This window comes from Pygocentrus nattereri, chromosome 16 (genome assembly GCF_015220715.1).
Source record: "Pygocentrus nattereri isolate fPygNat1 chromosome 16, fPygNat1.pri, whole genome shotgun sequence".
Lineage (NCBI taxonomy): Eukaryota > Metazoa > Chordata > Actinopteri > Characiformes > Serrasalmidae > Pygocentrus > Pygocentrus nattereri.
The window spans coordinates 33139499-33165195 of record NC_051226.1 but is presented as its reverse complement, the minus strand read 5'-3'; the positions used below and the strand labels follow the sequence as shown (position 1 = coordinate 33165195).

The following is a 25697-nucleotide window of genomic DNA, read 5'->3' as shown; positions in this document are numbered from 1 at the left end:
GATGTGATCGCTTTCACCACTTTTTTGGCAAGAAAATTAATTTTACTTAGAAGGAAATCCCAGGTACCTCCCTGTCATGCTCTCTGGATTGAAGCTGTTTTAAACTGCATTAGGTTAGAAAAAATCAATCACACACTTAGAGGGTCTACTAGGAAGTTTCAGGCAATGTGGACCCCTTTCTTTTCTTATGTAAATCAATGGAATCTCCCTGCAATTCCAGAATGGATCACGCATTCGGGTTAGGTGGTGGCCTATCAGTCTTAAATCATTTGTGTTTTAGCCATAATGTGAGAGACTGGATATGAAGTGGAATTAGTAGTTAGGATATTATCTGGCACTATGTATATTAGGAGAGACTTACTTTAGCTGACCTGTAGACTCAATGTTACATTAAGGATCTATTTATTTATTACTTTTTATTTCATTTTATATATATAGATATTTTATTCCTTTATTATTATTTATTTATTCGGTCTTTTGCTAAGATTTAAAAAAAAAAAAAATTTCTCCCTTTTACATTTGGTTCTGTTTTGACATGTTCTTCTATGCAACTTATAAGAAAAATTCTATCCTGAATGGCAAATGTTCTAAAAACTCAATAAAACAAAGTTTAAAAAAAAACAAAAAAAACTCCAGCAGCACTGCTGTGTCTGATCCACTAAGACCAGCGCAACACACACTAACACACCACCACCACATCAGCGTTACTGTAGTGCTGAGAATGATCCACCACCCAAACACCCAAGTATCTGCTCTTTGAGGGTCCATGGGGGTCCTGACCACTGAAGAACAGGGTAAAAGGGAGCTAACAAAGTAACAGATGGACTACAGTCTGTACCTGAAGAACTACAAAGAGTAAGTGGAGCTGATAAAATGGACAATGAGCGCAGAAGCAAGGAGGTTATAACGTTATGCCTGATCGGTACACACACACACACACACACACACACACATACATATATATATATATATATATATATATACATACATACATACATACATACACACACACACTATATTGCCAGAAGTATTCGGTCACCTGCCTTCACCCACATATAATAATAATAATAATAATAATAATAATTCATTGGATTTATAATGCACTTTTCATTTATAGTAAATCTCAAAGTGTTCACAGTATAAAACATTAATTAAAAGATAATAATCAAATAATACTAATAAAATATAATACTATATTTTCCATATGTCCTCCTAAAAAGATTTGTTTTTAGTCCCTTTTTAAAACAATCAGTTGTCTGAGGCTTCCCCACGGTCACCCATGGTACTAAGTTTTGTTCTAGTTGGAAGAAAACGGTGGAGATGCACAAAGCGAAGGGCTCGTACATGTGTCTTAGGTACTAGCAGTTCATTTAAGTAAGACGGAGCTTGGCCATGAACACATTTGTGTGTAAGGAGGAGAACCTTGTACTCAATCCTCTTAGTCACAGGGAGCCAGTGAAGAGCCTGAAGAACAGGTGTAATGTGCTCATTTTTGTGTACCTTCATCAGGACCCTGGCAGCACTGTTTTGAACATACTGTAGTTTCTCAATACTCTTATTAGGGAGCCCCAAGGGAAGAGCATTAGAGTAGTCTAGTCTTGAGGACACAAAAGCTTGGACCAGTCTTTCAGCATCAAACAGACTGAGGATAGGATGCAACTTGGCAATATTTCTGAGATGGTGGTAGGCAGTCTTACAAATATGTTTAATATGACTATCAAAGGTGAGTTGTTAATCCAGTTTAACACCCAGGTTGTTGACTGTAGAGGATAAAGAAATGTCTTGTCCAAAGAGTGTAATTCTGGAAACATGGGATAGCCGAATCTGTTGTTGGGTTCCAACCATAATTACCTCAGTTTTTGCACTGTTCAGCTGAAGAAAATTATGAGCCAACCACACTTTTATTTCCTCCAAGCAGTCAGTAAGTTGTGTGAGAGGGGTTGTTGCCTGAGAAGTTGATGACAGTAATGATGGTGAAGAGCCAACTTTCAGGTAAAGTTGTAGGTCATCAGCATAGCAATGAAAAGAAATTCCATAGCGTCTGATAACATTGCCCAGTGGCAATAAATACAGAATAAAAAGGATGGGGCCAAGGACTGATCCCTGAGGAACTCCAAGGTCACTGAGTGAGCCTGAGATCTGGCTTTCCCAAGCTCAACAAATTCTGTTTTGTCCATTATGTATGATTTAAACCAGTCCAATGCAGTGTCTTTCATGCCAATGATGCAACAGAGCCTGTTCAGATGTATGCCATGGTCAACAGTGTTAAATGCTGCAGACAGATCCAGGAGGACAAGAAGTGAAGGGGAGCCAGTATCTGCTGCCATTAATAAGTAATTTATAACTCTGATCAGGGCAGTTTCAATGCTGTGGGCAGAGCAAAAACCTGATTGGAACTTCTCAAAAAGATAATTATGCCTGAGATGATCCAGAAGACAGGCTGCAACTGTTTTCTCCAAGACCTTGGAGAGGAAAGGGAGGTTTGAGATTGGCCTGTAGTTCCCAATGACATCAGGGTTGAGGGAGAATTTTTTTAGCCGTGGTTTTATTATAGCAGTTTTTAGAGCAATAGGAACTTGACCAGTTTGGAGAGAGTGATTTATTGCGGTAGTAATCAGAGGACTAATAATGTTAACTTTCACCATGGCTGTGGGAAAGGGATCCAGATTACAGGTGGAAGAGTTTGCGCCTCTGATTGTGTCTTCAATCTCTCTCTGTGAGACTACAGGGAAACAGCTCAGAGGCTCAGAGACCTCAGACTGTAACGAAGCAACCTGCACAGGTATGGTGGAAGAGGTTGATAATGCACCGCGAATTGTGTCAATTTTCTTTGAGAAGAAAGTCAGAAATTCATCACACTGCTCATGTGTGGTTTTAAGTGGTGGGAGAGCTTGGGGTTTGAGGAGGAGGTTAATTGTTGAAAACAGCTGTTTGGAATTTCCCATTCCATTTGTAATAATTTTGGAGTAATATTGTGAGCGAGACACCTTGAGAGACCTTGAATAGGACTTCTGATGCTCATGATAGGCGATCCTGTGAACAGTGAGCCCTGAAGCTTTATAACGTTGCTCAAGGACACGACCAGCTGTCTTCATTTTCCATAGATTTTCAGAGAACCCGGGAGCAGATTCAGAGAAAGTGACCACTCTAGATTTGACAGGAGCATGACAATCCAGAACACTGCTTAAGGTTCTGTTATACAAGTCCACTGCATCATTGGCTGATGATGGATTTGCTTGAAGGAGATGTTGTAAGTTCTTTATCATAGACTATTGGTTAATATTTTTCAGGTTCCTGAAACAAATTTCCCACTTTGACTGTGTGAAAGACACTGATTGTGGTAGTTCCATGGACCTTATGGTCAGATACACCCAGGTCATACACAGACAGATTAGTAACAACAGAAGAGCCAGTGATGACCAAGTCTAGAGTATGTCCCCTAACATGTGTGGGAACATCAATAAGCTGGCTAAGGTTGAAACAATCCAATAGCTGAAGAAATTCAGCAACAAAACAGCAGGAGGAGGTGTTTACATGGATGTTCATATCGCCTAATATAATATTTGCTGAGGTTGGACAGAAAATAGAAAGAAGGTTTGACATCTCAGGTATGAAAGATGAATTCGATTTAGGCGGTGAGAAGATGAGAAGAAACGTCATACACTTAAATGCCATGCATTCACAGGAGGACAGGTGAGGCAGGGGCAGCGCCGACAGCTTCAGATCACTGCGGTAGATGACAGTCAGGCCACCACCGCGACCTGTGCTACGGGCTTTCTGTAAATATGAATAGTCAGACGGACAAGCCTCATTTAAAACAGAGAATGCCTCTGGTCGATGCCATGTTTCTGTAAGACACATCAAGTCTAAGCCTCTATCAGAGATGTGATCCTGAATCAGACATGATTTATTTGTAAGTGATTGTACGTTGAACAGTTCTACTTTAATGGTAGATGGAGAAATGTGCCTCTGTAGTAGTCGGAGTAATCCACTCCGCGTTTTCCAGTTTGCTCAGTGACAGCCGTAGTCATGGAAACTCCAACACTACTAGTTCACAGAGCAGTAGTGTTCTGATGACGTGTAGGACGTGCGACGGCATGCAGAGTTGACCATAGAGACGGAATAGCTTGACTTGATTGAAGAAGTTTAAACTTCCTCCCAAAGCTTCTGTGAATATAATGAGGTTGTCGAAGAAGTCCAAGTTGACTTCACATATGAGCTTGAGCAACATCCCGTTCTTAATACATAGGCTGTTCCCACAAAGTTGGGAGCATGAAATTGTCCAAAATCTCTTTGTCTGCTAAAGAATTAAGAGTTCCTTTAACTGGAACTGAGGGGCCGAGCCCAACTCCTGAAAACCAACCCCACACCATAATCCCCCCTCCATCAAATAATGCTGTCAGACAAGTACTGTTCTCCTGGAAACCGCCAAACCCATGAAAAGACTCGTCCATCGGCTTGCCAGACGAAGAAGCGTGATTGGTCACTCCAGATAACACATCTCCACTGCTCTAGAGTCCAGTGGCGGCGCTTTACACCACTGCATTCCATGCTTTGCATTGCGTTTGGTGATGTAAGGCTTGAATGAAGCTGCTCGGCCATGTAAACCCATTCCATGAAGCTCTCTACGGTGTTCTTGAGCTAATGTGAAGGCCACATGAAGTTTGGAGGTCTGTAGTGATTGACTCTGCAGAAAGTTGGTGACCCCTGTGCACTATGCCCCTCAGCATCCGCTGACCCCGCTCTGTCATTTTACGTGGCCGACCACTTTGTGGCTAAGTTGCTGTCGTTCCCAGTCGCTTCCACTTCGTTATAATACCACTGACAGTTGACTGTGGAATATTTAGTAGTGAAGAAATTTCAAACTTTCACACGTTTGTAGAAGCAGTCTGCAGGCCTAGGTGCTTGGTTTTACACACCTGTGGCCATGGAAGTGATTGGAACACCTGAATTCAATGATTTGGATGGGTGACTGAATACTTTTGGATATAGTGTATATTACAGTGTGCTGTGAGTTTAGAAGCTCATACAGGATGAAGAGCATCTGTTTGTGATTTAACAGTGAACATTAATGCTCTGCTCTGATGGAGACGCTGTATATGTTTGTATTCATAATTTGTTCTTTCATCTCTTTCCCTTTGTTTCTCACACCGGCTGCAGACTGACCCCAGCTGCAGACCTCTCTCCCAATTTCAATCTAATTCAGCCAGGTTTACGGGCAAATTGGCAAAGCATCACTGAAACAACAAAACAAACATTTCCAGAGACTTGAGACGTCTCAGTTTCAACTACAAGGTCCACTTACAGCATTTGTGTTGGTTTCCGTATAGCTGGATGACAATACACATTATTATTGTGATAAATTTGTGAATATCGTCAGTACTTGTAGAAACTGACCAACAGCATGTTGCATTATAAAGAGAGCAAAATTAGTCCTGTTCAACTGGATTTAGTGCCAATATTGAATAAAAATCACTGTGTTCACAGTTTTTGGTTGTACCCGTTTTCTCTGATCAAATGTCGATAAAGAGACAAATCGTGACTTATCATGCATTCTGAGAATTTCCTGAAGAATCTTGATGTTATATTTTTGCTGTATCATCCTCCTTCAGGTTGATAGACAAAAGAAAGTCATATTTTTGTGAGTCTGGGGCTGTTTTTGGCCATTTCTGAATACTTTTGCTTTGCCACTCTGGAGAGAGGAGAATGTCCACTCTGCAACGTCTGTTTTTCAAACACTAGAGGGCGCTCCTGAGTGAGTCCAAACGAATGGGTTGAAATGGAGCATTTGAGCAAAATCACAGTTTATAAATGCTAAAACATTAATTTCCTGAACACAGAACAGCAAAAAACACTTTAACACCACTGTTATATTTTTCAGAGCTTTTGAACTTGAATGCTAACCACTCAGTGCTCAGTAGCAGTAATGCTAACCACTCAGTACTCAGTAGCAGTAATGTTAGCCAATCAGGGCTCAGTAGCAGTAATGCTAACCAATAAACACTCAATAACAGTAATGTTAACCAATCAGGGCTCAGTAGCAGTAATGCTAACCAATCAGCACTCAGTAGCAGTAATGCTAACCTATCAGCTATCAGTAGCACTAATGCTAACCAAACAGCACTCAGTAGCAGTAACGCTAACCAATCAGCACTCAGTAGCACTAATGCTAACCAATCAGCGCTCAGTAGCAGTAATGCTAACCAATCAACACTCAGTAGCAGTAATGCTAACCAATCAGTGCTCATTAGCAGTAATGCTAACAATCAGCTCTCAATAGCAGTAATGCTAACCAATCAACATTCAGTAGCAGTAATGCTAACCAATCAGCACTCAGTAGCAGTAATTGTAACCAATCAACACTCAGTAGCAGTAATGCTAACCAATCAGCACTCAGTAGCAGTAATGCTAACCACTCAGTACTCAGTTGCAGTAATGTTAACCAATCAGGGCTCAGTAGCAGTAATGCTAACCAATCAACACTCAGTAGCAGTAATGTTATCCAATCAGCTCTCAGTAGCAGTAAAGCTAACCAATCAGCACTCAGTAGCAGTAAAGCTAACCAATCAGCAGTCAGTTGCAGTAATGTTAACCAATCAGCACTCAGTAGCACTAATGCTAACCAATCAGGGCTCAGTAGCAGTAACACTAACCAATCAGCACTCAGTAGCAGTAATGGTAACCAATCAACACTCAGTAGCAGTAATGGTAACCAATCAACACTCAGTAGCAGTAATGCTAACCAATCAGCACTCAGTAGCAGTAATGCTAACCAATCACTGCTCAGTAGCAGTAATGCTAACCACTCAGTACTCAGTAGCAGTAATGCTAACCAATCAACACTCAGTAACAGTAATGCTAACCAATCAGTACTCCGTAGCAGTAATGTTAACCAATCAGGGCTCAGTAGCAGTAATGCTAACCAGTCAGCACTCAGTAACAGTAATGCTAACCAATCAGTACTCCGTAGCAGTAATGTTAACCAATCAACACTCAGTAGCAGTAATGCTAACCAACCAGGACTCAGTAGCAGTAATGCTAACCAATCAGCGCTCCGTAGCAGTAATGCTAACCAATCAGTGCTCAGTAGCAGTAATGCTAACCAATCAGCTCTAAATAGCAGTAATGTTAACCAATCAACACTCAGTAGCAGTAATGTTAACCAATCAGGGCTCAGTAGCAGTAATGCTAACCAATCAGCTCTAAGTAGCAGTAATGTTAACCAGTCGGCGCTCAGTAGCAGTAATGCTAACCAATCAGTACTCCGTAGCAGTAATGTTAACCAATCAACACTCAGTAGCAGTAACGCTAACCAATCACTGCTCAGTAGCAGTAATGCTAGCCAATCAGCGCTCAGTAGCAGTAATGCTAACCAATCAGCACTCAGTAGCAGTAATGCTAACCACTCAGTACTCAGTTGCAGTAATGTTAACCAATCAGCACTCAGTAGCAGTAATGTTAACCAATCAGGGCTCAGGAGCAGTAATGGTAACCAATCAACACTCAGTAGCAGTAATGCTCATCAATCAGCTCTCAGTAGCAGTAATGTTAACCAGTCGGCGCTCAGTAGCAGTAATGCTAACCAATCAGCACTCAGTAGCAGTAATGCTAATCACTCAGTACTCAATTGCAGTAATGTTAACTAATCAGGGCTCAGTAGCAGTAATGCTAACCAATCAGCACTCAGTAGCAGTAATGCTAACCAATCAGCTTTCAGTAGCACTAATGCTAACCAATCAGCTCTCAGTAGCAGTAATGCTAACCAATGAGAGCTCAGTAGCAGTAATGCTAACTAATCAGTGCTCAGTAGCAGTAATGCTAACCACTCAGTGCTCAGTAGCAGTAATGCTAACCAATCAGCGCTCAGTAGCAGTAATGCTAACCAGTCAGCACTCAGTAACAGTAATGCTAACCAGTCAGCACTCAGTAACAGTAATGCTAACCAATCAGTACTCCGTAGCAGTAATGCTAATCAGTCAGCACTCAGTAGCAGTAATGCTAACCAATCAGTACTCAGTAACAGTAATGCTAACCAATCAGCACTCAGTAGCAGTAATGCTAACCAATCAGTACTGCGTAGCAGTAATGCTAACCAATCAACACTCAGTAGCAGTAATGCTAACCAATCAGCACTCCGTAGCAGTAATGCTAACCAATCAGCACTCAGTAGCAGTAATGGTAACCAATCAACACTCAGTAGCAGTAATGCTAACCAATCAACACTCAGTAGCAGTAATGCTAACCAATCAGCACTCCGTAGCAGTAATGCTAACCAATCAGCACTCAGTAGCAGTAATGCTAACCAATCAGTACTGCGTAGCAGTAATGCTAACCAATCAACACTCAGTAGCAGTAAAGCTAACCAGTCAGCGCTCAGTAGCAGTAATGTTAAGTAATCACAGGGGTTCGTTTTGTGGGTTCTAAAATAAAGTCTAGCGCCAGAAAAATCAACAAATTATGTTCAAAGTTTTTAATTAAGTTATTTTGTTGTGCAAAGTTCGTATGGCTAGCCGATTAGCTCACTGAGGCTATCTGGGTCATGGCGAGTGCGCTCCATCTGAGTAACCTGCTCCACACTGCTCCCTCCGCCCTTTCTGCTGAGAGTGGTCACTTGTGTAATGCTGGTGTGACGCACATCTGAGGGTCTAAGCGTGCGAGGGTGTGTTTAAAAAGCATTGAAACAGAGCCTCAGTCGAAGTGCTGAGGTCATTTCCCTCAGTAACCCATATTAACCTCATGTCTGTTCTGCCGCTTCCAGAAAAAACACATTAGCATCTGATTCAGTCCACCCTCTCACCACCCTCTGGACTCTCAGCCGTCTGTTCCCTATATAGTGCTCCGAAGTACGGAATAGTGATTAGAGGACCGCACCTGTTCCCTATATAGGGCTCCAATGTAGGGAATAGTGGTTAACAGACCATGTCTGTTCACTGCGTTGTGCTCCAATGTAGGGAATGGTGATTAGAGGACCACGTCTGTTCCCCATACAGTGCTCCAGTGTAGGGAATATTGTTTACAGGACCATGTCTGTTCCCCACACAGTGCTCCAGTGTAGGGAATATTGTTTACAGGACCAGGTCTGTTTCCCATACAGTGTAGGTAATAGTGATTAGGGGACCATGTCTGTCCCTATATAGTGCTTCAATGTAGGGAATATTGATTAGAGGACCATTTCTGTTCACTATATAGTGCTCCAATGTAGGGAACAGTAATAAGGGGACCATGTACGTTCCCCATAGAGAGCTCAGATGTAGTGAATAGTGATTAGAGGACTATGTATGTTCCCTATAGGGAGCTCCAAAGTAGGGAACAGTGATTAGGGGACCATTTTTGTTCACTACATAGTGCTTCAATGTAGGGAATACTGAATAGAGGACCATATCAGTTTCCTACACAGTGCTACACAAAGTAGGGGACAGTTATCAGAGGACCATGTCTGTCCCTATATAGTGCTCCAATGTAGAGAATATTGATTAGAGGATCATTTCTGTTTCCTATATAGTGTTCAAAAGTAGGGAACAGTGATTAGGGTACCATTCTTGTCCCCCATATAGTGATCCAAAGCAGAGAATAGTGATTAGATGACCATTTCAAACACAGTGACTTACCTCACACGTCCCAAAATGCACTCTCTCATTATAATAGCACAGAGACCCTTACGTTCCATCATTTAGAACTCCAAACTGCACTTACTCTTCGTATTTGATGTGGTATGTGACGTCCTCTTTATTGTGCGTTGTGGAATCCATCTGAGATGTCGAAGGTTCCTCACTGTCCGAATTTAAGCCCGTGCCGGCCGTGCCGTTACTGTCCGAGGCCGGCGGGCAGGGCTCTGACTCTAGCTTTCCATTAGTCCGTTTGCTAGGTCTGCCCACCCTTCCAGTGGTGGGAGGCGTTTCAGCCTTGCTGTTGAGTCCTTTAGCAGCTGGGGTGACCCTCTCGATGGTGCCCTCGAACCAGGCACCAATGCTGACGTCCCTGCAGTCCACCAGCTCATTGATCTGAGGACAAAAGAGAGAATGAACAGTGAAACGGACATTAAAGTCATGTCACAGTCGTAGATAGATAGATAGATAGATAGATAGATAGATAGATAGATAGATAGACAGATAGATCGTTAGGTAGACAGATAGATAGAAAGACAATATAGATAAGACAGACAGACAAATAGGCAGGTAGATGGCTTTACCTTCACAATCACAGCCATGCACAACACAGAAAATCTCTGCACATGATCCTAAGGTCTCCATGCACAATGCCGGACATTAGCTAGAAGGCTATACAGCCCCCAGAACTGGACCTATGTTCTCTGGAATGATGGATCTCCCTCCAACACCTTTGGCATGAGTTGAAGTAATCCAGAACTGACTATCCAACATCAGTACCTGACCTCACTAACGCTCAATCAAATCCTCACAGCAATGTCCCAACACCTAGAGCAGAGATCTTCAAATCTGGACCTTTAATCCAGTCTCCCGTCCTGGATTTTGCAGACACTTGTGGGTATAACCCTAGGTGGGCAATCAACTCCATTAGCAGTTCAATTAACTACCAGCGTTTATGAAATACAGAACAGGAAACTGGACTCAAGGTCCAGATTTGAAGACCTCTGATCTAGAGCGTTCCTAGAAGCGTAGAAGTTGATACTGCAGCAAAGGAGGGGCGACTCTGAAATCAGTACGACTTTAATGCACAGCGACTCGTGCTGGATAACTTTAGTCAAATCACCAGCGCTACAGCAGCTGTCAGCGCCTGCAGATCTGAGCTGTGCCAGCAGAGGCACTGAGGCACCGACTCAACAAACCAAGGGAATGAAATGAGAACAAAAGGCAAAATCTTCGGCTGTGTATCAGAAATGTGACTTCATGCCACAAGTTCACAGCCTTCATCTGCAAACCAAACAGGCACTGCCTGGACGGGACACTTCAAATTATTTGGCCCAGTGATGTCGGCCACATCCGGGCAGCTAAGAAGCCTGCGGCTGACCAAAACAATGCTGAGTAGGGTTTTGATTCTTCTTACTAGTAAACACTTAGAAATGTCCTCAGTTATCTTCATTTATTTCAGGCTGTATACAAAAAAAATGTTAAGATATACTGACTCGTCTCACTCCTCAGTGACTCAAGCCTTAACTCGCTTATACCATTAAGACTCATCTCATGACTTGCTTCTCAGAGTCTTGACTCTAACTCATACACCAGAGACTGAACTCTTACTCTCACTTCAGAGACTCGGACTCGCACTTCAAAGATTCAAGACTCACAATGGTACCGCTAAGACTTAAGACTCAGCTCAGACTTGCTCCCCAGAGACTCAAGACTTGGACTCATATGTCAGAGACTTAGGACTTGACTTGGACTCCAGAAATTCAAGATTCAGACTTGCATCACCAAGACTCAACACAGAGCTGCACCTCAGAGACTTGACAATCGACTAGGACTTGCACCTCATAGACTCAAAACTCGACACAGACTCACGTCTCAGGGACTTAAGACAACTTGGACTCATACCACAGAGACTTCAAACTCGATTCAACTTAAGACCCAACTAGGACTTGCACCACTAAGACCCAAGACTCAGAATCATACCTCGGCGACTAGAAACATGACTTGGACTTGTGCCACTAAGACTTTAGACTCAGACTCACATTTCAGAGACTTGAAACTCGACTTGGACTCCCACCTCAGAGACTTAAGACTCGATTCAAAACTTGAGACTTGAACTTGCACCTCACAGAATTTGAGACTCAATTTGGACTTCTATGTCAGAGGCTTACAACTAAACTAGGACAGAGAATTGAGACCCAGTCTTGCACCACTAAGACTTTAGACTCGACGCAGAGTTGCATCTTAGAGACTCTTGACTCATACCTCAGAACCTCAAGACTCGACTCGAACTTGCACCTCAGAGACTTGAGACACAACTTGGACTTGTCTCACTAAGATTCGAGACAGTTTCTCACCTTGTACACGCCAATCCCAGGGTTAACGAGGGACGTTGGGGACGACGTGGATGGCTGACTGTCCAACAGTGGACTGCATGACTTAGAGCCGTTTCCATTGTTACTAGTGACTGTCGCTGGGGAGGACGTGGTTGCTGTTGCTGTGCTGGAGTTGGGAGCCGAGCCAGAGGTGGGAGGGGCTGTGTTACAGACCACTCCCTCACAGTTGTTGCTGGCGGGACTGTCTGGGGGGTCAGCCTGAGAGCGAATGAGAAGCTGGATGATGTCATTGAGGCCAACGTTGTAGTCAAACAACGTCTGGCCATCTTCCATCTGTGGATAAAAATAAACAAATAAACAAAGAAACACATAAATACAGAGAAAAGAAACCACTCTGGATACAAATGCAGTATCAACACGCTCAAACATGCAATATCAGATTAGCCCTCAAACCTGTTCAAACCTTCATAATCCTTCATAATGCAGCATAATGTTTCATAACTGCAGCATTATAACTTTTTCATAAATAAAAACAAGTCTAATAAAACAAGGTAAACACTTTTGAACATATTATAACCGCTTTTTGCCAAGGTGTTGCTAGGTTGTTGCTATGGTATCCCAGGTGGTTAGTAAGGTTGCTATGGAATTCCAAGTGGTTGCTAAGTTGTCGCTAATGTGTTGCTTGGTTTGTCGCTATGGAATCCCACATGGTTGCTAAGGTGTTGCTATGGTAACCTATGTGGTTGCCAAGGTGTTACTAAGCCATTGCTATGGAATCCCATGTGGTTCGAAGGTTTTACCAGGTTGTTGCTATGGTATTGTATGTGGTGGCTAAGGTGTTGTTTGGTGTTCGCTATGTAATCCCACATGCTTGCTAAGGTGCTGCTAGGTTATTGCTATGGTATCCCAGGTGGTTGCTAAGGTGTTACAAGGCCACTGCTATGGAATCCTAAATGGTTTCTCAGATGTTACTATGGTATCCCAGGTGGTGGCTAAGGTGTTACTACTTTGTTGCTATGGTATCCTATGTGGTTGCTAAGGTGTTACTAAGCCATTGCTATGGAACCCCAGGTGGTTGGTAAGGTGTTACTAGGCCATTGCTATGGAACCCCATGTGGTAGCCAAAGTGAATGTTGTTAGGTTGCTGCTATAGTGTCCCAGGTGGTTGCTAATACATGTATGTAGGAACGTCTCTATGTCATGTTTATGAGAGAAAAAAAAAAGTCTTTTTCTGGAAAACTGTGACCCATGAAAGCATAACAAAATAGAACAGAACATAATAAGTGCTTTATAATGCATCCTAACTACATTAAATAATTAAAAGTGGGTGTGGCTTGAACCACTGTGTGAGGTGCTGGTAGTATTTGTTGACTGTAACAGGCTCCAGACTAATCTAGAACCACTGATGTTAATAATATGCATAAGAATTGTAATTCAGACAGCCAATCGGTGGTCTAGATTTTAAAAGACTAGATTTAGACAAGACTGACTACGTGGGTACGTAAATTTGGTAATGAATGACAGACATTTTGATGCTCTGTGACAGTGGAGTAATAAGTCCATTTAATGAAAGCGTACAATTTCGATACCCAGCTCTGTTCATAAAGCATCATAACCGCTTCATAAAGCATTACCAGTACATAAAGCACAGAAGCCGATGATGTTTCTGGCTCCTGGTTGTGCGGAACGACTTTTGCTTAGTCGTCTGCTGTGTTGTAGACTGAACTCCAGACATATGAATAAATAAATAAATAAATAATAAGAGTGACCATCACGAGGGGAAAGGGGTAAGTTGCTATGGTAACTAAAAAAGACTCTCACATACACACACGGAGACCAGCGGTCGCTTATATTTCCTCCAGACACAGTTGCATGGAAAAAAATAACAGTATCGAATTGTTTTTATAAGCTACGAATCAAACAAATCATCATTTATTAATAACACAAACTTGTTTAATTGAATATTTGTGATATTTAAACAAATGCAAGCGAGATTCTCCTCAGACTTTAGCCTCTTAGCTGCGTTCACATGCTAACCACAGAGATGAATCAGGGAGGAAACGCAGCGCCGAGAGATTTAACTACAAACCACAAACCACACAGGAGTTCAGTGTTTTGGTCTTAGGGCTAGTTTACAGCTGGATTTAATTTATAGTATTTATATATATATATATATATATTTATGTTTATAGTTCCCCAAAGTTCACAGGAATAATAGTGTAGCCACATTTTACATTATTATACACAGAACGTAGCGCAGTTAGCCATTTAGCTAATAGGGCTGGACCTGAATATTAGATTATTTGGACGTATGTTAAACTGCAGAACACTGTACTGTTCTGGGTTCTCGGGAGAAACTCAGAGAGCTTAAGGTTTTGCTCTGTGACGCAGCTTTATTTTTAATTAAATAAAGCTGAAAACAGAGAAGAAACACAGCCTCTCCAGCACAACTAGCTAAAAACATAGCCTTCTGCTCTACTCCCTGCATTCAGCCTCTTCAAAATAAAGGTCCTCCTATGAATGAACCTAAAAAACAGTCGAACATGAACATTTGTTCTCTTTAAAAACTGAACTACCTACAGTGCAGTTGGGTGACAACCCAGTAAACTTCTGAAAAATCAGAATGTGCTTTACTATATTTATACTTGTATTTTTGCTGTTAAAATGTGGTGAGGCACCTGAAATCCCGCTTACAGCGGGGAACATCACGCTAACACGGTTCTGTGTAGCATGTCTATACAAAAAGCACCCCCCCCCCAACACTCACTAGGGCCATGATGCTGTCCTTTGTTCTTTTTTTTTTTGATACTTTTTTGATCCCACAACCGGGGAAATTCCACCTCCACATTTAACCCATCCGTGAAGTGAAACACCACATACACACCAGTGAACACACACACTAGGGGGCAGTGAGCACACTTGCCCGGAGCGGTGGGCAGCCCTATCCACGGCGCCTGGGGAGCAGTTGGGGGTTAGGTGTCTTGCTCAAGGACACCTCAGTCATGGACTGTCGGCCCTGGGAATCGAAACGGCAACCTTCTGGTCACAGGGCCAGATCCCTAACCTCCAGCACACGACTGCCCCTTCCCCAAGTTAGACTGCGTCTGTGAAGCACTGGTAACCTGTGTTACTCTCCAGATGACCAATCCGGTATATATCAATTCAAGATATATAAAATTATTCAACAATACATATTTTGTGTAAAACTATTTTCCGCACATCCATGTAAAATTAATTTTTGTTTCTTTTTTGCATTCAAAAGTCTAAAAACATCAGGTAGCGCAACCGTTCAGGCATATATGCTGATTAAGCAAACCTTTAAAAAAGTAAACTTGTTATAAAATTCTAATTAAAATAGTTTGGAATGTTTTTTTTTCTGTTTGAAAACATGTAAATAAAATCTATGTTGCAAAATGCAAATAAAAGTGCTCAAGTCACTGAAAAACATTTGCCCACAAGTTTTACCTTTCTCAGATATCAGGCGACAGAACCAAAAAACAAAGGACTTTTATTTTGACATGCATTTTACAAAAAAGGGGCCAGTGTATTGCATCATAAAGAAGACCCTCAGTGACCCTCATGATGCAATGCTGAGGTCACAGATTCAGGGAAAGTGTGATGTTTGAGTCGTGGTTAGAATGGGTCCGTTTACTATGTCAGGTGGTCTGGCCTCAGGAGAACCATGATTACAGTGTGTTAGTGTTTCTTACAATGTGTTATGTTGTGTTACAGTGTGTTAGTGTGTGTAACAGTGTGCGATACAGTGTGTTACGTTGTGTTAGTGTGTGTTACACAGTGTTATGGTGTCTTACACTGTGTTAGTGTGTGTTGTGTTCATGTGTGTTACAGTGCATTAGTGTGTGTGTTACAGTGTGTTGGTATGTGCTAGTGTATGTTACAGTGTGTTAGTGTATGTTATGTTCAGGTGGCATGTGTTAGTGTGCGTTCTGTTGTGTTACAGTGTGTTGGCGTGTGGTGTGTTACGATGTGTTAGTGTCTGTAACACTGTTAGTGTGTGTAACAGTGTGTTACGGTGGGCATTACAGTGTGTTATGTTGTGTTTGTCTGTGTTACACAGTATTGTGGTATGTTCGTGTGTGTTACTGTGTTAGTGTGTGTTATGTTGTGTTCGCGTGTGTTACAGTGTGTGTTACAGTGTGTTAGGGTGTGGTATGTGTTACGGTATAACAGTGTGTGTTAAAGTGTTTTACAGTGTGTTATGCTGTGTTAAAGTGTGTTAGTGTGCGTCATGTTGAGTTGGCATTTGTAAGTGTGTGTTCTGTTGTGTTACTGTGTGCTAGTGTGTGTTACAGTGTGTAGGAAGGTGGTATGTGTTATGGTGTGATAGTGTGTGTTAAAGTGTGTTGGCGTGTGCTGTGTGTTACGATGTGTTAGTGTATCTAACATTGTGTTAGTGTGCATTATGGTGTGCTAGTGGGTGTTAGTGTGTGTGTGCGTGTTACACAGCGTTATGGTGTGTTAGTGTGTTACATTGTGTTATGGCATTTTAGTGTGTATTAGTGTGTGTTACATTGTGTTATGGCATGTTAGTGTGCAGTAGTGTGTGTTACATTGTGTTATGGTCGGTGTGTGTTATATTGTGTACATGGCATTTTAGTATGTATTAGTGTGTGTTACATTGTGCTATGGTGTGTTAGTGTGTGTTACATTGTGCTATGGTGTGTTAGTGTGTATTAGTGTATGTTACATTGTGCTATGGTGTGATAGTGTGTATTAGTGTGTGTTACATTGTGCTATGGTGTGTTAGTGTGTATTATAGTGTGTGTTACATTGTGCTATGGTGTGATTGTGTGTATTAGTGTGTGTTACATTGTGCTATGGTGTGATAGTGTGTATTAGTGTGTGTTACATTGTGCTATGGTGTGTTAGTGTGTATCAGTGTGTGTTACATTGTGCTATGGTGTGATAGTGTGTATCAGTGTGTGTTACATTGTGCTATGGTGTGATAGTGTGTATTAGTGTGTGTTACATTGTGCTATGGTGTGTTAGTGTGTATTATAGTGTGTGTTACATTGTGCTATGGTGTGATAGTGTGTATTAGTGTGTGTTACATTGTGCTATGGTGTGATAGTGTGTATTAGTGTGTGTTACATTGTGCTATGGTGTGATAGTGTGTATTAGTGTGTGTTACATTGTGCTATGGTGTGATAGTGTGTATTAGTGTGTGTTACATTGCCCTATGGTGTGATAGTGTGTATTAGTGTGTTTTACATTGTCCTATGGTGTGATAGTGTGTATCAGTGAGTGTTACATTGTGCTATGGTGTGATAGTGTGTATTAGTGTGTGTTACATTGTGCTATGGTGTGATAGTGTGTATTAGTGTGTTACATTGTGCTATGGTGTGTTAGTGTGTATTAGTGTGTGTTACATTGTGCTATGGTGTGATAGTGTGTATTAGTGTGTGTTACATTGTGCTATGGTGTGTTAGTGTGTATTAGTGTGTGTTACATTGTGCTATGGTGTGATAGTGTGTATTAGTGTGTGTTACATTGTGCTATGGTGTGTTAGTGTGTACTAGTGTGTGTTACATTGTGCTATGGTGTGTTAGTGTGTATCAGTGTGTGTTACATTGTGCTATAGTGTGTTAGTGTGTATTAGTGTGTGTTACATTGTGCTATGGTGTGTTAGTGTGTATTAGTGTGTGTTACATTGTGCTATGGTGTGATAGTGTGTATTAGTGTGTGTTACATTGTGCTATGGTGTGATAGTGTGTATTAGTGTGTGTTACATTGTCCTATGGTGTGATAGTGTGTATTAGTGTGTGTTACATTGTGCTATGGTGTGATAGTGTGTATTAGTGTGTGTTACATTGTCCTATGGTGTGATAGTGTGTATTAGTGTGTGTTACATTGTGCTATGGTGTGATACTGTGTATTAGTGTGTGTTACATTGTGCTATGGTGTGATAGTGTGTATTAGTGTGTGTTACATTGTGCTATTGTGTGATAGTGTGTATTAGTGTGTGTTACATTGTGCTATGGTGTGATAGTGTGTATTAGTGTGTGTTACATTGTGCTATGGTGTGATAGTGTGTATTAGTGTGTGTTACATTGTGCTATGGTGTGATAGTGTGTATTAGTGTGTGTTACATTGTCCTATGGTGTGATAGTGTGTGTTAAAGCAGTCATGACTGGAGCTTCCTGCTCACACAAACACAATTATCATTCTCTACCATCACATTTTCCACTCTCTGAGAGTGTGTGTGTGTGTGTGTGTGTGTGTTATGTTAGGGTAAATAGCGAACATGGCGGCTGCACTGACTGCAGACGGCGCCGGAGTGAAGAAGAAGAAGAAGAAGAAGCTGCCGCCATTTTCCCTCTGAACACCGAAAACCAACACACACCACTTATACAGCTGTGTGTGTGTTATGAGAGAAACACCTCCATTCGCTGGCTGACAGGAGGAAATATGGAGCGAACGTGAAAAACAAGAGCTGAAACAAAAGAAAGAAACCTTGACGAACAGAGAGAGAGGGAGAGTGAGAGATAGAAAGACGGAGAGAGAGAGAGTAAAGGGCGAGAGAGAGAGTGAGAGAGTAAGGAAGAGAGACAGAAGGACGGAGGGAGAGTTTAAAGGGTGAGAGGGAGAGAAAGACAGAAAAACAGAGAGAGAGAGAGAGAGAGAGAGAGAGAGAGAGCGAGAGAGAACGAGTGACTGTGTTTCTTCATTTGGGGTTTCAGATTTTCTGTCAGTGCTGTCAGCCGAACCCCTTCAGCTGAGTTATTCAGCCACTTCTTTGCTTCTCGTCCTTGGTTTCTTCAAACTTTGCTTTCAGGCGTTTAACTGCTCTTTGACGCTGTGGCCTCACTCTCCTACAGCTGCGCTCGAAACCTCTGTGAAAACTGAGGGGTTCGGATAAGTGTCATCTTAAATGTACAGAAACGTCAGTCCAGATGTTTATCGGGTCTCAGTGACGCAAAATTCTGACGAACGTCGAGTTGCATTGACGTAAAACTCCGAACTGGCTGTTCGTATCTGTTGCTTATCAGATATGTATTGGACTTCAGCGCCACACTGCCTGCCCAATTTTACCTGCCAAGTGAATAAAGCCAAAGAGCATGATTTTCATCCATCGTTCAAAAAACGTCAAACCAGCCCATCTGACAGTCTGACAGTGTTAAACAGTGCTGCTAACTAGGGTCCGTTAGCTTGGCTAGCATGATAACGGCCCTGCTCACCACAGAACATGTTCTAATCATACTAACTAAAGTTTAACACAGGTTTAGATGGTAATGACTCCAATCTGACGTGAAGTCGAGTAACTGAAGCTAAAGGGACAGAAATGAAACCTGTTCTGTGGTGTTTGGATCTGTAGCTTAACGTTAGCTTAGCGAGCAGCTACAGACCCAAACAGAGCCACACACCACAGTGCAGGTCTGGTTCTGACCGACTGCTGCTCTGCTGAAACAAGCGTAGATGATAAACACTAAAGCCTGCGAGAGTGAAAGAGAACAAACTGAAAAATAGCTGGAATAGAACCGGTTCTGTGTTTGGGACTGTGGCGTGTTGGCTAAGATAACGAGAGCCTAGTTCACTTCCATTTGCTATCACTGTTTGCTGCATCTGTTGCAAATCTGGACACTCAATACAGGTGTTTCTATTAAAGTGGCCAGTTAGTGGAAGCACAAGGTGGGTGTTTCTAATAAAGTGGCCATCTTGTGTATACAACTTTTTCTGCCAGCAGAACTTTATTCACGCTTTATTCACTACCAGCTTAATTAAAGCACTATCAGCCCGTCACACTCCCTCCCCCGGCTTTCCACGTGACCAGCAGCTTCATTAATCCGCTCTGAAGGCTCCAAACGTGACCAGCAGCTTCTCCACCTCAGCCAAAAGCTTTGCACAACGGCCTTGAGGAAAACTTGTCCTCAGTGCATGCAGAAAGGTGAGGGTCTTTCCCAAGCAGCCCATGGTATTAAAGCAACAGATCAATGAAAAATCTTAATTTGACTATGCCCCCCTTCCCCCTCCCCCCAAATGCAGGTAAGGCTGGTCTGCATTGCCAAGGAGACTTCGCAAGACTACTAACAGGACTTTAAGCGAAGCTCTTAGATGTGCAACATATTATGAAGCAATTTATCCACAGCATCTCTTCTACAAACAGAACAGCAGACCACATAGGACACTCCTCCCACTCCACTGTATGTATATAGCGCCATGCAGGCGCTGTTGCTCTCACTGGATGCCGGTGAGGAAAGTTTTGCGTTAGGTTCTGCCTTCACACAATAAAAATAATGTTACCGAATTGCTGAAAGTAATGAAAACATTGCGATGAAGCTGATTTTGTCCCCTCATATAACTATAATAAAAACCACTGCTTTTAAATGGAAAACAAGTGATGTGATTCATCTGGATCAATTACAAAATAAGCATTTAAATAATTATGTAAATACAGCTGCTTCATATCAACTCTATCATATGATTATTCGGTCATTAGAAGACGCTGTTTTATGCAGACGGCCAAACTGACCAGACAGACGGTCTGCGGCGTCACTCGGGCATAAAACCACACCGTCTAACAGTAAACGAGTTTGTGTTTGTCTTTGAGACAGTGAGTCTCTCCGTCCATCTCTAACGGCTTTAGCTCTCAAACAGAGCGACACATACACACACACACACACACACACACACACACACACACACACACACACAGTTCATTAGTATTTGCATTTCACTCCACAGCTATCGATTAGTGATGTCTCATTGTCACTGTTCTCCTTTCAAGTAACAGCCTGAGAAAAGGGTTAAACTGATAGTAATGTGGATGAGTTTGCCCCACTTTCCCCAAGGCCCAATCCCATTTCACCCCTCGCCCCTGCCACTCAGCCCTACCCCTCCGTTTTGTGTGTGCACGTCTAGGGGGTAGGGTGTCCTGATTCTTGCTGAGATAGGTTTTCAGAGGCTCCAAAAAGACTGATATGAGAAAAAAAAGAAAAACTGGCAAATTTTTCTCCATTAAAAATGAAGACGACCACCGTTTCATCTTCACTAGTACTTTGCTGATGTCTCTAGCTAGCTAGCGAATTTTCTCATTCCCATACTGGCCACTTAAGGTGGAACATCCATCCATCCATTATCTTCCGCTTCTCCGGGGTTCGGGTCGCGGGGGCAGCATCCTAAGCAATGAAGCCCAGACCTCCCTTTCCCCAGCCACTTCCACCAGCTCTCCAAGGGGGATTCCGAGGCGCTCCCAGGCCAGCTGGGCGATATAGTCGCGCCAGCGTGTCCTGGGTCTTCCCCGGGGTCTCCTCCCAGGTGGACTCGCCTGTGACACCTCCCGAGGGAGGCGTCCAGGAGGCATCCTAACCAGATGCCCGAACCACCTCAGCTGGCTCCTCTCGACGTGAAGAAGCAGCGGCTCTACTCCGAGTCCCTCCCGGATGACTGAACTTCTCACCCTATCTCTAAGGGAGAGTCCAGACACCCTGCGGAGGAAACTCATTTCGACCGCTTGTATTCGCGATCTTATTCTTTCGGTCATTACCCAAAGCTCATGACCATAGGTGAGGGTGGGAACGTAGATCGACCGGTAAATCGAGAGCCTTGCCTTATGGCTCAGCTCTTTCTTTACCACAACAGACCGGTAAAGAGCCCGCATCACTGCTGACCCAGCACCAATCCGCCTGTCAATCTCCCGCTCCCTTGTACCATCACTCGTGAACAAGACCCCGAGATACTTGAACTCCTCCACTTGATGCAAGAGCCTATCCCCGACCCAGAGAGGGCTCTACACCCTTTTCCGCCTGAGAACCATGGTCTCGGATTTAGAGGTACTGATTCTCATCCCAGCCGCTTCACACTCGGCTGCAAACCGATCCAGCGAAAGCTGAAGTTCGCGGCCTGATGTCCCCAATAGGACCACATCATCTGCAAACAGCAGCGATGTGACCCTGAGGTCACCAAACCGGACACCCTCCATCCCTTGACTGCGCCTAGAAATTCTATCCATAAAAATTATGAATAGAATCGGTGACAAAGGGCAGCCCTGACGGAGTCCAACTCTCACTGGGAACGAGTCTGACTTACTGCCGGCTATGCGAACCAAACTCCAGCTTTGTTTGTACAGGGCCTGAATGGCTCGTAGCAAAGAGCCATGTACCCCGTACTCCCGAAGTACCTCCCACAGAATACCCCGGGGAACACAGTCGAATGCCTTCTCCAGATCCACAAAGCACATGTGGACTGGTTGGGCAAACTCCCATGAACCCTCCAGAATCCTGGAGAGGGTGAAGAGTTGGTCCAGTGTTCCACGACCAGGGCGGAACCCGCACTGTTCCTCCTGGATCCGAGGTTCGACTATAAGCCGGACTCTCTTCTCCAGTACCCCTGCATAGACCTTGCCAGGGAGGCTGAGGAGTGTGATTCCCCTGTAGTTGGAACACACCCTCCGGTCCCCTTTTTTAAAAAGAGGCACCACCACCCCAGTCTGCCAATCCAGTGGCACCGCCCCCGATGTCCACGCAATGTTGAAAAGGCGTGTCAGCCAAGACAGCCCCACAACATCCAGAGCCTTGAGGAACTCAGGGCGGTTCTCATCCACCCCTGGAGCCTTGCCACCAAGGAGCTTCTTAACTACCTTAGCGACTTCGGACTCAGTAATGGACAAGCCTATTCCCATGTCCCCAGACTCAGCCTCCTCACTGGAGAACGTGTCGGTGGGATTGAGAAGGTCCTCAAAGTATTCCTTCCACCGCCCAATGACGTCTTCAGTTGAAGTCAGCAGCACACCATCTCCACTATATACAGTGCTAGTGGCACACTGCTTTCCCCTTCTGAGTCGCCTGACGGTTTGCCAGAATCTTTTCGGAGCCAACTTAAAGTCACTTTCCAAGGCCTCACCAAACTCCTCCCATACACGGGTTTTTGCCTTGGCGACAACTGAAGCCGCAGATCGCTTGGCCTGTCGATACCTGCCAGCTGCCTCTGGTGTCCCACAGGCCAACCATGCCCGGTAGGACTCCTTCTTCAGCTTGACGGCATCTCTCACCTGGGGTGTCCACCACCGGGTTCGAGGATTACCGCCCCGACAGGCACCAACTGCCTTACAGCCACAGCTACAGTCAGCCGCTTCAGCAATGGAGGAACGGAACATGGCCCATTCTGAGTCAATGTCCCCCACCTCCCCCGATATCTGGTCAAAGTTCTGACGGAGGTGTGAGTTGAAGATCAATCTGACAGGTTCTTCTGCTAGACGTTCCCAGCAAACCCTCACTATACGTTTGGGCTTGCCTGGTCTGACCGGCATCTTCCCCCACCACCTGATCCAACTCACCACCAGGTGGTGATCAGTTGACAGCTCAGCTCCTCTCTTTACCCGAGTGTCCAAAACACATGGCCGCAAGTCCGATGACACGACTACAAAGTCAATAATTGAACTGCGGCCTAGGGTGTCCTGGTGCCATGTGCACTTATGGACATCCTTGTGTTCGAACATGGTGTTCGTGATGGACAAACTGTGGTTTGCGCAGAAGTCCAAAAACTGAACACCACTCGGGTTCAGATCAGAGAATAAGGTGGAACAGACAAATCTAAATAGAAAGCTGGCGAATAGCTGACGTCAGCTTCATATCATAATAAGAATAATGGGTGGGTGAAAATAAATAATGGGAAATCATACGCGTCATATCATACGCTTCATATTGATTCACTGGCTTCAAAGAGGGCAGGGTCGCTTACAGAGCAACACTAGTAGCCTCTTAATGAAGTAATGCTCTTTTTATTTAAGGGTCCCATTTCGTAGAAGAACATCTCAACCACTACCCTCTAACTCAGCTCCAAGGGGCAAGGAGACACTCTAAAACAAGGGGTGGAATATGGGCCCAAATGTAGTCGCTCAGCCTGGACATGTCGTTTTTCCATCCCTCGTTCCTCTTATAGGCCACCATTCATGTTCAACAACACGTAGCTAACACTTGGCAACTCCGTGTGAACAACTAAATAAACACCCCGTACACCATGACAACTGCCTACTAACAATCTAGCAACCACCTGGAATTCCACAGCAACTACCTATCAACACCCTAGCAACCATATAAAATACTATAGCAACCACCTGGCAACACCTTAGCAACCGTTCTCAACTCAAGTTTAGTGTTGATTTTGAGATCATTTGAGGCCTAAACATCGAGCCGGACCTGCTTTTTGACGATAATGACGATTTTTACACTGAACAGTTCAATTAAAGTGGACTAAAAGCGTTTAACGGTGCGATTGCACTTGTTGAACTTTTTGCTGGACATAACGAATAATAATTTTACTTTATGTTTGCATACATTATTTTCTTGGGATGGGTGAGGGTCTCCAAAGTAGGACCCCCCTACAGCCCTACACAAGGCCAAACGCAGCATCAGCATGTATAGGGTTTCACTGATGCTGACTGCTGTACATAAGCCTGTATTGCTTGTTAGCTACATTAGCCTCATAGCTCCAGTGCTAAAACTAAAGAAGCAACCTTCACGCACCGACCATGGCTGCGTTCGGGGTGAGGTAGTGGGGGGAGGCAAAACTGTGTGAATGTGATTTTACGCTGAACTATCACTTTAATCTGCTAAAGGCAGCCCTGGAGCAGCGGTGGATTACTCCGGCGGGCACCGCAGCAGCTGAACGCGGCGGCTTTTCTGCGTGTAATTAAGAGGCTGAGGCCGAGACGTCCTCCCCTCCGTCTCCACGCGCTGGCAGCCGTCCCGCGGCTGGTGGGTCCAGCCGCCATTTTGAGAGAGCGTTAAAATGGCAGGTTGCTTACGCAAACGTGGCGGCTCGTTTAGGAGAGACGAGCCGTCAGACAGAGCGCTGAAGAAAAACGCTCGCTGGCTCAGATCAGCCAGAGCGTGTGTGTGTGTGTGTGATTTAGCATGTGCTGTGTTTTTCCCTCTGTGTGACCCAGGCTTGGACCGCTAATTGGTGTTCATATCATAAAAAAAGCTACTTTTTCAAAATAAAAGCACCGTTTTGAATTCATTGCTTTTGTGATGTCACAGGACCCGAAACATCTACATACAGCCGCCAATCCAGCCTGCAGTGTTGAGGCCAGCCAATCAGAAAAGAGCTCATTTACATATAAATACCTATATACACGTATATATCATTGACGAGTCGTGAACACAGCATCATTTGTGTGCCTATGTTTTGTAGTTCGATGAACTCAAGCTGGTCACTTTTTTAGGCCAAACCACTGAACTGTGCTTTATGGTGAAGTCACTGCTGGAACCGCCTTTGTTTTTTTTTTCTGACATAATTTGATCTTTTATGATTTTACGATGAACTGAGAAGCAAAAATGGTCCAAATTTATCTGTAATAAAGTGTCTTTACAACTGAACTTACACTGGAAGTTGAGGAAGGTTTTGGCTTCTCGCCTAAACTACGTGGTTTGTATTATCTCCAAAACTACAAAGATCGGATTGGATGGGATTGGATCAGGTTGGGTCGGATTGGATTGCTGTCAGCCGATACTCAAAGTTAAAGTATCTGGAACGGATCGCAGGGCAAAAGAAGTGGATCGGGACCCTCGCTTGTGTGAACCGAGGCTTTTGTAACTGTGTGTATGAGCATGTGTGTGTGTGTGTGTGTGTGTATGAAAATGCCCAAAGAAACCCAAAGTGTATGTTGTCACAGTCGTCGCTATTCAGGTTCAGCGACAGAGCTAAAGCTACCAACCCGCCACTGCAGAGAGAGCATGGAATTCTGGGAAATGTGAGGAGACGCCCGCTCTGCTCCAGCAGACAGAGCTCACCCCTC

The 25697-nt window shown here is 43.7% G+C and overlaps 1 protein-coding gene across 1 annotated transcript in view; it reads right to left on the bottom strand.

Annotated features, from left to right (window-relative positions):
• LOC108410755 (E3 ubiquitin-protein ligase UHRF2) overlaps positions 1-25697 on the bottom strand; it is a 112969-nt gene that overhangs the window by 49352 nt on the left and 37920 nt on the right. Inside the window, exons 2-3 of the mRNA XM_017681998.2 lie at positions 11963-12274; positions 9694-10001 (exon numbers count right to left, since the gene is read on the bottom strand). Coding sequence (XP_017537487.1) covers positions 9694-10001; positions 11963-12274 — 620 coding nt within the window. The remainder of the gene's footprint in view (positions 1-9693; positions 10002-11962; positions 12275-25697) is intronic.